Below are 11,292 nucleotides of genomic sequence, written 5' to 3'. Positions count from 1 at the left end.
GTTTGATTTGCACTCACTTTCAATACATCGTTAATTTATTCAACATTCAAATAACACTATCATGCTTGATAGCCTTACTCTTGAGTTGTCAGGTCAATTCTTTTTCTTCTATCCATTCATTCCATGCCAGCGGTCAAGCATCTCTGGTCTATTTTTATCTTGCCACTTCTGATTTTGAACCTCATTTTAGTGCCTGTTCAAGCACCCCCTATGAAGGGAATCATTTATGCTTTGTTTACTTCGAGGTGTCGATTGAGGAAGGAAAGAATCCAAGGTGGGAAAAAATCCCAGGGAAAAGGAAGAGAAAAGAAAAGAAAAAGAAGGGGAAAGAAAAGAATCCCTAGGGAAAAGGAAGAGAAAAAGAAAAAAGAAAAGAAAAAGAGGAATGAAAGAGGTGGGAAGAAAAAAATATGAGATAAAAAATAGCAGCCACGAAGGGTTGTATGAGGCGGCCGCGCAGGCAGGGCCGCCCGTGTAGCCGCAGAGAACCGCAGGTGCAAGGATGTTGCGTAGGGCCCCTGCGGTCACAAGCGTAAGAAAAACAAAAAAAAATGTGAAGAGGAACAAAAGTTCATTCTCTCTGATTTGGGTGGATAAAAAAATATCCAAAAAAAATTATCTGCAGATAAATTCTTAAATTTGTCTATTCAATATTTTATAATAGGTAAACAACGGAAAGGATGAGTAGTCCATTCTTTTTCACGAAGTAAACGCTGGAAAATTTTCCTTAGTTTTTATTTCCATCCTTCTAAGTAAACAGGGATTAGTCTTTTGGTTTCTAGCCCTCACAAGAACATGGAACCCAAGTGTAGGTAGATGGTAAATGGTTGATGGTTTTATTGGGTTAGAAATGGAAGCTTTTCTCTCCCTAAGAACTGTTGGCAAACTTTTAACTAACTTGCAACTCGTATCCTTTTAAAAAAACTTGCACATTTCTAGGTTACAGAGTTGTGTTTTGACAGCTGATTCCAAAGGACAGTGTAGAACCATTCTTAAATTTTATGGCATTTATCACCCATCAACTAGGAAAGAAAGACAATAAGAAGTTCCACAGTTGTATATAGTTATTGACTAACAAATCGTTGTAATATGATCTAAGCTCTATTTTTATGGACTTTTTTAGGCTTATGCGAGCAGCATACCAAAGATTCTTCACTCATTCTCTTATCACTATCTTAGTTGAGGACATTATTTGGATTTTTTCCTTAGGCTGTCCCCTCTGCCATAATATTGATTATCATTATTGCCATTTTACATTTATACCCAAGGTTTGTGTATTTTTAACTAAGCCTTATTCTAAGGCAAATCCATCCTCCACATACTCTTTATCCTTATCAACCCATAGGTGGCGGGGAGGGGGGGGGGGGGGGGGGGGGGGGGGGGGGGGGGTGGACTAGTACAAATCCTTATTATTTAACATGCAAGTTGACCATTGCTCATATTTTAATCCCATCTCTGTTGTTTCTTTATATCGCTTTTGACTTTTAGAAGACCTCATTGGTGGACATATCACATTTAGTACATTAATTCTTATTCTGACATTCACTAGAATAGAAATTCTGGATCTGGGAAATTTTAGGTTCTTACTTCCTTTCTCATACAGTGTGATACGTGCCCATTGTAAGCTAAAGCATTTGACCAAATAATTCCTTTCAGCTTCTTTTGTCAATTGTATTTATTTATTTTGCATGATCTATTAATTTAGAAAGCAAGTAAACTATGTTTTTGATGATTTTATAACCCACTGGTTTGGTCAACTTTTGAAGAAAAAGCTGTCTGTTGTTGTAACTGTCCTGATGATCTAAGATAATGTTTTTTGACTGTGCATACCAACTGCTTCCCAGAAACTTGGCAGCTTTATGGAGATGGCATATGGAGGGCGCTATGTACTACTGTTGATGGCCTTATTTTCAATTTATTGTGGACTAATATACAATGAGTTCTTCTCTGTTCCCTTCTATATCTTTGGTGAATCTGCATACAAATGCCGTAATGCTGATTGCAGGTAAAGGATAAACCATGCCATCGTGCATTCTATTATCTGATGATGCACAAAATAACCTTAGCTTGATCATAGTAGCCATTTGGTTCAGTGGATTTTATGGTTTTTTTGCACATTATATTTGTCACTATAGTTAATATAAGACAGATGCATATTGTTAAGTTTTATATGTATTTGTTAATATATTTTCTTGGAGATGGTAATTATGATGCTATTTCTTTGTTTTACACTCCCCACGCTAGAATCTTATGCTTTCTGCTATAGGCAAAGGAAAATCTTCTGCATCAAATCCTGTGAGACCCTCTTCTAGTCTAGTTTTAACGTGTCAGGATTTGAAATTCTGCACTTAGAAGATCATCATATCTGTAAGGTCTATGTGGTCCAGATCTTTATTTCCTGGGCAGATGCACCATTTGGATTTCGGTATGCGCATTTTAAAATTTTATGTTTCTCAGCGGAAGTGCAATAAACTATTTTATTACTATTTATGCATAAAACTCATACGAGGATACACACGCATGCAAACATAATTATAGAAATAGTATAAACAAGTTATACCTTTTGAATAATGCGAAGCGGAAACGACATAACTACCAACCTTGAGAAAAATTATCTCTACTGGTATCCACATCAATATCTCCTTGAGACGACTTCCCTAAGTCACGTATCGTGTCTCCGTTTTGATACTAATCGAAGGAGGGAGACAAATGATCTAAGAGGATTTACGGTCTGATTCTGTATTCGATGGTTCGAAGCAACCCGACAATACGAATCGGATTGAATGAAGGTGATCACACTGTTGTTCAAAGGTCAGATGGTTCGCTGTCAACAAAGGGCAGTAAACTTAATGGCATGGGAGTTCCGATAACAATAATTGCTCGCCAAAACAATAGCCAAAGAGGAAGGGAGAAAAGATACCTCGCGGCAGAGAAACAACCGTTGCTTCTCCTCTTGCTCTTTACTTCCACCATCCATTCTTGGTTCTTTGGCTCGGGGGAAGGCCGACCTAGGGAGGTAGCTAACTCGTGGAGGGAAGCTTGGTCGGAGGTGAGCTTGAAGACCCTTCCTTTAGCCGGTGGCAACAACTCCGTCAAGTGGTGGGCGGCCGCAATGGGAAGGAGGTGGGCGGCTAGAAGAGAGGAGTTGGTGGTTGATTTTAAACCTAACCTTTAGGTTTTTAATCCCCTGCGTAACTCTTCTTTAAAGATGTATTTATAGATCTCTAACGGATTTAGTAAACGAATCAAAATCCACATCCGTTAACCTAAAATCCAAACCAATAGCCAAACCGTGTTGGTTCAAGACCAAACCGTGTTGGTTCAAAATCAAACCACCTTTAATTAAAATCAAACCAATTTGATTTATAATTAAACCGAAGAGGGTCCACTTTGTTTTCAAAAGACGTGGCCCATCCAAACTTCCGTTTTAACAAAATATCTTTCATATTTGCCCTTCATCTGGTCCAACCAGACTCAATTTCTCTTGATCTAAGAATCCAATTCTCAAACTCGTTTTATGTCTCTTGGAACAACTCGTAGTGTGTGTGACTTTATAAGTTCCTAATTTATGTTGGTCTTCCATAATTAACTATTAATTATGGATCGATTATGAATGACACCTAGTAGTACATCACGACCCTCAATTAATCGAAAAATCAGTTGATTCCAGAACTACTTCTGAACTCTTCAGCAGCTACAATTGTTAGTCTATTCTTTTAATCCATCTTATACCCGCTTAGTTTAGGACATGGTATATGTATCAGTCCCCACTATTCTGACTACATCACATCTAGCCCAAACAGTAGTTTCTTGTCTTGCGGATTCAAGTTAATCAAAACATCTGTCTAAAAGGACCATCCTCTTGATATGTTTATGCTTTGACCAAAGGCCTACAAGTAATAATTCTGATAAGCGGCTATAAGGTATTCACCCTCATGAAAAGAGTGGTGAATTCTCTGTTAGCTACTCAATCACCTTCGGACACTTTGACTTATATCCAATCATTCAAGGTCCACACCTCCATAGAGACGCTTGCTTAAAATGTCAAAGTATAAATCTTCATGACCAGATGACTTGAATATCTCAAGTCGAAGGAAACTTGCACTCGAGCTACAATGAGATCTTCATTGATATGTATAGAACCACATGAAGTCTCATGGCAGATCATTTCCGATGAATTTGTTACCCTTAACCAACATCTATATGCTAACTCTCAACATCCCAATGTTTCCAGTCAGTTAAGCTGCTTGGTAAAACCAAGGAGTCTAACATATGCTAGTCTTACAGAATCAATGATGTTCAATCTCATCAATTGATCGATTAGGAAATATTTCAATACGTACATAATTACACATATAGAGATACCCACTAATTGTGATCCAATTATAATTTCTCTTATGCTATGCATTGTATTGTGGATCTTAGTAATTGAGTTGGAGATCAAATCAAATACATAGAGAATGTACACTTAAATAATCCAATAAATAGTACATTATCTAAGACAATTGCCTTAAGACACCTCTTAAATATAATATTTTTCTGCGTGAACCATTATATGAGACTCCTATACCTCATGTTCCCTAACATCCCCAGAACAATGGTTTAACCAAGACGCTTTATATAACTTTTATACAATAATGTTTTGGTCAACATTGTTTGAGGATTAAAAATTGGAATGGTTTATGGGGTTGATAGGAAGTTTCCAAAATAGGATCTTTGATTTTTATAAAAAAGGCAATTACTTGGGCTTTCCCCCTTATATATTTTGAATGAACTAACAGAATATCTTGGCACCTGAATGGCTTGATTCATGATGACCTAATCCAATGACTTGTAGATTCCTCAGAATAAATTGCAGTTGCAGCCAAGTTTTCAACTCTTAGATGTTTGGCACACTATTTGCCCCTTCATTTCTTTAAGAATGTGATCCTTCTATTGCTATTGTTTGTCCTAGTATGAAAGTAGTCACTGAGATGTCACAAGAAATTCAGCGCATGCATGTACCATTCATGATTAAAATCTTGAGCTATGCTGGTCGACATGGGCAAAAATTTTCATTCTGTCTGCTGACCAGCATATGAGAAGCTCTGAAGTCCCTGCTACGTGACAGAAACTCAGTGGTTGACTTCATCGTGAAAAGCTCTGAGCCTCCAAATTGCTCAATCCTTGATCAACGTCTTCCATAAGAAACTCTGAGCCTTTGAATTGCTCAATCCTTTGGAGTTATTCATTCCTTTATCAGCATCTCCCTTGAGAAGCTCTGAATCATTTGCTGTGATAAGCTCCAATTCATCCATCGTTCATCCCAGAAAGTTGTGCTAAATCTCCTCCTGTGTGTCGAAACCCTTGTTAAGCTTTCTCCCTTTACAATGTTGGTTCAAATCTGAGGTGTATTGGGGCTCGTGTTTCTCTATCGTTAGCAACACCTCTTCTAGACAAATTTGTCCTATTCTTCTTCTTTCCCCTCCTTGTTGGAGCGACCAACACCCTTTGCTGGCGTGGCTGTGATGACACAACAATTTCGTTCTGACTAGGAACTAAAACCCTAGCTTGAAACAAGAGTTTAAACCTTGGGTACCATTGCATATGCTAGATTTTGGTTCTAATATTTGATTCTTAGCAGCTTCTCTTTGTTCCTGCTTTACAAAAATAATAATAATAATAACAATAAAATAAAAACATTGATAAATCAATTAAGAGCTGAAATTTGCCTAGAACCATATGACACTGAAAATTACCTTCTGATCGAAGATGTTGAGCATGCAAAGAGGATTCGGAACATACTTCCTGAATTTCAATGGTATAGGCTAGAGCCACGCGGCTCTGGCTTAAGTTCATTATTAGGTTTCAAAATTATACATCATTCAAAAAAAGATTGTATAAGATACTGTCCACAATAGCTTGCTGGATTATCCTAGACTTATTTCTATGTTTTCTGTGTGTTACAGCATGCATACATTGCCCATTGTTAAATTCATTTGTAAGTTAGTTGATATAGCTAGTAAAACTTCTACAAATCATGGTAAGAGTCATCCTTGTATTAACTGATTCATTTAATACCAATATAGTTGTTCATTCATTGCCAACTACATTGATACTTGACACATTCTCAGCTCAAATTTCAAAATCTTATGTAGTGTAGTGACTCTATTGTTGTAGAGTACTTGTGGCTCACAGATGATTGGACTTGTTCTCAAACTCTTAAATATCACACCTTCAAAAATCATTTTCCTGATTTCTCCATGTTTATGCAACTTGTTTTCTTTGTTTTTTTTAAAATAATGTGCCATTCATTGCATAGTTTGATTGCTGCTTCTTTAGGATCTCATTTATATTATGATATCAGGTGAGTTAAATAATGTGCCATTCTTTTTGGATTTTTCTGTACTTGGTATCAGTTGTGCCTTTGCTCTTTTATAGATTCTTGTTTGATATTTTTTTCTTCTTTTTTCTTAACTATTGTTTCAGTGATGTGCATACTGCTGGCCTTATTAAGTACCGAGATCCATACCCATTCGGGGTGGATCCTAAATGGCGTGGGAGTCGCTCTGAATTGCCATTTTTGAACTCACTCAAAATGAAGATGTCAATATTGCTAGGTGTATCTCAGATGAACTTAGGAATCATATTGAGTTACTTCGATGCCAAATTTCATGCAAACCCCCTCGATATACAGTATGCCATAATTATGCTTGAATATTGTCTATCTACTCTTCAACCAAGGTTCTGAAATATGAATTCCTTTACTCAATTTTCAGGTATCAGTTTATTCCGCAGATGATATTTCTCAACAGTCTCTTTGGTTATCTTGCACTTCTTATTGTCATCAAATGGTGCACAGGATCTCAAGCTGATTTGTATCATGTAATGATTTATATGTTCCTTGATCCATTTGGCGATCTTGGAGAGAATCAATTGTTTTGGGGCCAGAAAGAATTGCAGGTCACTCTTTGCATTCATCTTCTTTACAGAAAGATGGGCATGTTTTCTATGTGCTCTACAAAGATTCTATATGCATATATTATTATTGGTTCTGGCCATAATTGAAGTTTGCTTGATTCTGTATGCAGATATTATTATTGATTCTGGCCATAGTGGCAGTCCCTTGGATGCTTTTTCCAAAACCATTTATGTTGAAGAAACAACAGACAGAGGTAGAATTTTAAACTTTGCTCACTGCATCTATTCATGGATGATCTCCAAGAAAAGTAGTTTTTGATGTTCAAGAAAAGTCATTGTGAATTCTACTCCATTACTTGATTCTTGATCCTCGGAAGGAGAGCCCTGGCGCAACTGTAAAGTTGCTGTCGTGTGACCTAAAGGTCACGGATTTGAGTCTCAGAAATAGCCTCTTGCAAAGCAGGGTAAGGCTATGTACAATAGACTCTTCTCCGGGACCCCGCATTGGCGGGAACTTCGTGTTTAAAATCTAATGACAATGACATGTATATTTGAATAAATCTGCTATTCAGTTTATTGAATTTACTTTCACATTGAGCTTCCTAGTAACTTTTTTAGTTTGATTTATTATGGAGCATATCTGTAGTAGGCTTTTTGAATCTATATTTAACTTTCAAGAAATTGCAGTCCAGTGCTGTTTCTATTTTACTTGATACTTATGTTTACATATCTTATCAGTTTTGAGACTTAGCAATAGCTATAATTTTTAGATGCTATTTACTGTGTGTGTGATGTCCTTGAATAGCGATTCCAAGGACGGACCTATGGCATTCTTGGAACATCTGAAATGGATGTTGATCATGAACCAGATTCGGCAAGGCATCAGCATCATGAAGATTTCAATTTCAGTGAGGTATTTGTTCATCAGATGATACATTCTATTGAGTTTGTCCTAGGTGCAGTCTCCAACACAGCATCATACCTCCGCCTTTGGGCCCTTAGGTAAGTGTCACATTAGATAGGGTTTAAGTTCTACCAATCTAAGCCAATTGTTGTTTTACTGAGTTCACTTGTTTCTATTGGTATTCAGCCTAGCACACTCAGAGTTGTCGACTGTTTTCTATGAGAAACTATTACTCCTTGCTTGGGGGTAAGTGAACAAACTTAATAATTTAGTCTGTCGCTTTTTCCAACTCTTTTATAAAAATTGATGCAATGGCAAATTACATTCATCCAATCAAGTATTCTACAATTTCAACAATGCTGCTGCAAAATGTGTTGTCAAAATTTTCCAATGTGATTAAATGACATTTAACTACCATTTGTACAGGTATGATAATATAGTCATCCGGATAACCGGTCTTGTTGTCTTCGCTTTTGCGACAGCATTCGTTTTGCTGATGATGGAAACCCTCAGTGCTCTCCTTCATGCTTTGCGTCTTCATTGGGTTGAGTTCATGGGCAAGTTCTACCATGGCGATGGCTACAAATTCAGGCCTTTCTCCTTTAAGTTACTCGCTGATGAGGAGGATTAATAGGTGGTGCAAGATGAAATGTTTTTCTTCACTGATAAGGACATGAAAGTTTGATAGACAAAATAGATCAGTATTAAATTTCATATAGCAGCAGCATGATAACCCAAATAGCCGAACGCACGCAAGACACTCTGAGATTTCGACTACCTCATCAGTGCAATTTTTCCGCGAGCTGCTGGTTTCGATACCATAGATATCATAGTCAATGTTCTTAAGGATTTTGTTTCTAATTTTTTAGTCAAATAGAAATGTAGATTATGTTGAATTTGAGGCCACCATTTGCCCTCATAATTTGTTCAAATCAGCTCTCATAAATGAAAATATTCCCATTTTTGTCATCTATTTTTTTTCCTGATTGCTCTTCTGTAAAAGATGGAATCTGCTATCCATAGTGGTTCCATACGGTCGGTTCCACGATCATTCGTAAGGAGATAAATCAAAAAATTATAATTGATCATGACGGAGGAGGGTATTACTCAATTTCGTCAAGATTTGAACTCTTATCCTCTTCTGTAATTTTGTTGGAAGAGTCAAGAAAATATATGCTCTGTTCATCAATAATTATTTCTATTTTAATATTCTATTCCTTCTCTATTATACTTTATAAAATCATTATAGAAGAGTTACTTTTAAAAAAAATTAATCTTACTGATCTTCAGAAAATAATTATGATTGGTTGTGTAATGGAGAATCAATGATGGGTAGAAGAAAAACAAATATTTTAAAGTTGATATTGAAAGAGTGGAGTCAATGGTGACAATTTTATGATGTCGAAAACATTCTTAGCTTCCTCTCTTCAAACTACTCAACATTAATGTCGAGAAACAAAGAGCATGTTTAATTGATTTCATAATAGTGATCATACCTTATGGTATAAGATTGATCATTCAAATATTTGAATGATCTTTTTTTTTTTGCAGAAAAAGATCATCCAAATATTCATTATGAATGATATGATATAATTCTTGATTTCTTGCATTTAATTCGACTCCCAACACTTGCTACCCACCATAGTGAACATATTCTGTTTCCTTTTAATCATGTCGACATAACTTGTGCAATTCTACACGATTATGTAGAAGTAGTAGAATAATGGGAAAGAGGACTCAAAATAAGCAAATGCTAAATGGAAATATATATTAATAAATTTAGAAAGAATCAAGAAATAATAAATAATTAGAGGTGAATAAGTCGAAATTGTATCTTCTAATCTCCTTGTGTTTCACAATCCTACCTCAAAGTGAAGGTGCTACAAGCTTTTAATAATTCTGTTTGCATCGAACAATAATAATAATATTTAAATATTTATCTTACTAAGTGAAATCAATTATGATCCTTAATTTTTTGCTATATCATATTTACTTCAGACATAATTGATAGGATAAAAAGAGAATCATACATAGACAGAATTAAGTCAATAGTCAAATCTAAACAGAGGTCAAAAGTCAAGATTTGATAGAGGTCAAAAGAGTCATTTCAATCTCTTTAGTTCGGTTTGCGAACTTTGGATTCTCTATCCGTCCACTCGGCCACTTCAATTTTAGAGGGCACAACTTTTTCAACTACATCATTCTTCGTCTTCAATCAATCAATTCTCTCACTATCAAAGCCTACAATATCACCTTTTCAATCGTCATCTCTTGCTGATTCACCAAACCGTAGAACAATAACAAAGAAATTTTCAAATTACAGATTGAAGTTGTTAGATCGTAGTCACACTTGACCCTAATGGATTAAACTTTGAGTATTCACAGTGGCAGTTGTCCTATTTCTACTGAATCTTTTGCAACTAAAAAGGAGTCTTGTCTTTGGGATTGTTACAGATTAGTGAGCCTTTTACGAGTTTTAGTGTTTATATACTTTTGTTAAAACGATCATGAATATATGAACCACCAACTTATCACTTCTCTTATGTACATTATTGCCTCAGTTAAGCTCCTAGGGCTACGGTGTAAAGATAAAATGTTTCCGAAGTTAATCGCATTTATAGATTGATTCTTAATTATAGTGTACTATGGATGAATTTTCTAATCCTGAAATGTCGACGTTCTTCATAATTTATCCTAATAATCAATAAAAAATTTATATGGAATTAGACGGATGAGGACGATTAATTAATTGGAAAAGCTGAATAAGTGGATTATAAAGATTATAAAAAAATTATTACCTGGAATGTCTAATAGTTCACTTGAGAACAAGCCCGAGATTTTATTTTAATTATTTTTTAAACTAATCTCTAAAAAAGAGATTTTTGTTGAGAGTGGGATTATAAACAAATTATTACCTGGAATGTCTAATAGCCCGAGATTTTATTTTAATTATTTTTTAAACTAATCTCTAAAAATAAATTTTTGTTGAGAGTGGGATTTGAACCCACGCCCTTTCGGACCAGAACCTTAATCTGGCGCCTTAGACCAACTCGGCCATCTCAACCTTGTGAACAATTGTGGAGACAAAACTAAATCTTTATTTATTCATTCTGGTAGATTTTCTAAAATTGGCTTTGTTCATTGCTCGTTCGCCGTTTCTAATTATTTTGTGGCCCTTTATGGGAAACCGATGACTTCAATTTATTTATGCATTTCTTTGAAACACAATTTGCGTCTACGCTTTGTCTGGAAAACGCGGGGATTTTTTTTTTTTAAATTTCATCTTCTTAAATCTTCCGATTGCATTCTTAATTCTCCACCATAGAATTTAGCAGATGAATTCTTGTTTGTGTCAATTTATTGGGGTATTTGCAAAATTAGAAATGAAAATCTAGTGTCAGAAACGAAACATGTTCATTCATTGGAGAGATTTCGCTTGAGTTGGGACTTCATTGAAAAGGAATGACTTCAATCCGGACACTAGCTGA

The 11,292-nt window shown here is 35.7% G+C and overlaps 1 protein-coding gene and 1 non-coding gene across 2 annotated transcripts in view; one reads left to right on the top strand and one right to left on the bottom strand.

Annotated features, from left to right (window-relative positions):
• Positions 1 to 8,773, top strand: part of LOC141840392 (V-type proton ATPase subunit a1-like) — a 32,740-nt gene extending 23,967 nt beyond the window's left edge. Inside the window, exons 12-18 of the mRNA XM_074728368.1 lie at positions 1,845 to 2,005; positions 6,469 to 6,675; positions 6,759 to 6,942; positions 7,071 to 7,154; positions 7,706 to 7,902; positions 7,991 to 8,050; positions 8,231 to 8,773. Of these exons, the coding sequence (XP_074584469.1) occupies positions 1,845 to 2,005; positions 6,469 to 6,675; positions 6,759 to 6,942; positions 7,071 to 7,154; positions 7,706 to 7,902; positions 7,991 to 8,050; positions 8,231 to 8,435 (1,098 nt within the window). The 3' untranslated portion in view covers positions 8,436 to 8,773. The remainder of the gene's footprint in view (positions 1 to 1,844; positions 2,006 to 6,468; positions 6,676 to 6,758; positions 6,943 to 7,070; positions 7,155 to 7,705; positions 7,903 to 7,990; positions 8,051 to 8,230) is intronic.
• Positions 8,774 to 10,787: 2,014 nt separating this feature from the next.
• On the bottom strand, positions 10,788 to 10,868 carry TRNAL-AAG (transfer RNA leucine (anticodon AAG)). The gene has a single exon. It is a non-coding gene; the product is annotated as a tRNA-Leu (tRNA).
• Between the last annotated feature and the right edge of the window lie 424 nt (positions 10,869 to 11,292).

Source organism: Curcuma longa, chromosome 11 (assembly GCF_044706935.1).
Source record: "Curcuma longa cultivar G26 ecotype Majalengka, Jawa Barat chromosome 11, ITB_CL_G26_1.1, whole genome shotgun sequence".
Classification (NCBI taxonomy): domain Eukaryota; kingdom Viridiplantae; phylum Streptophyta; class Magnoliopsida; order Zingiberales; family Zingiberaceae; genus Curcuma; species Curcuma longa.
The sequence above is the reverse complement of the archived record's forward strand: the minus strand, read 5'-3'. Positions and strand labels throughout refer to the sequence as shown.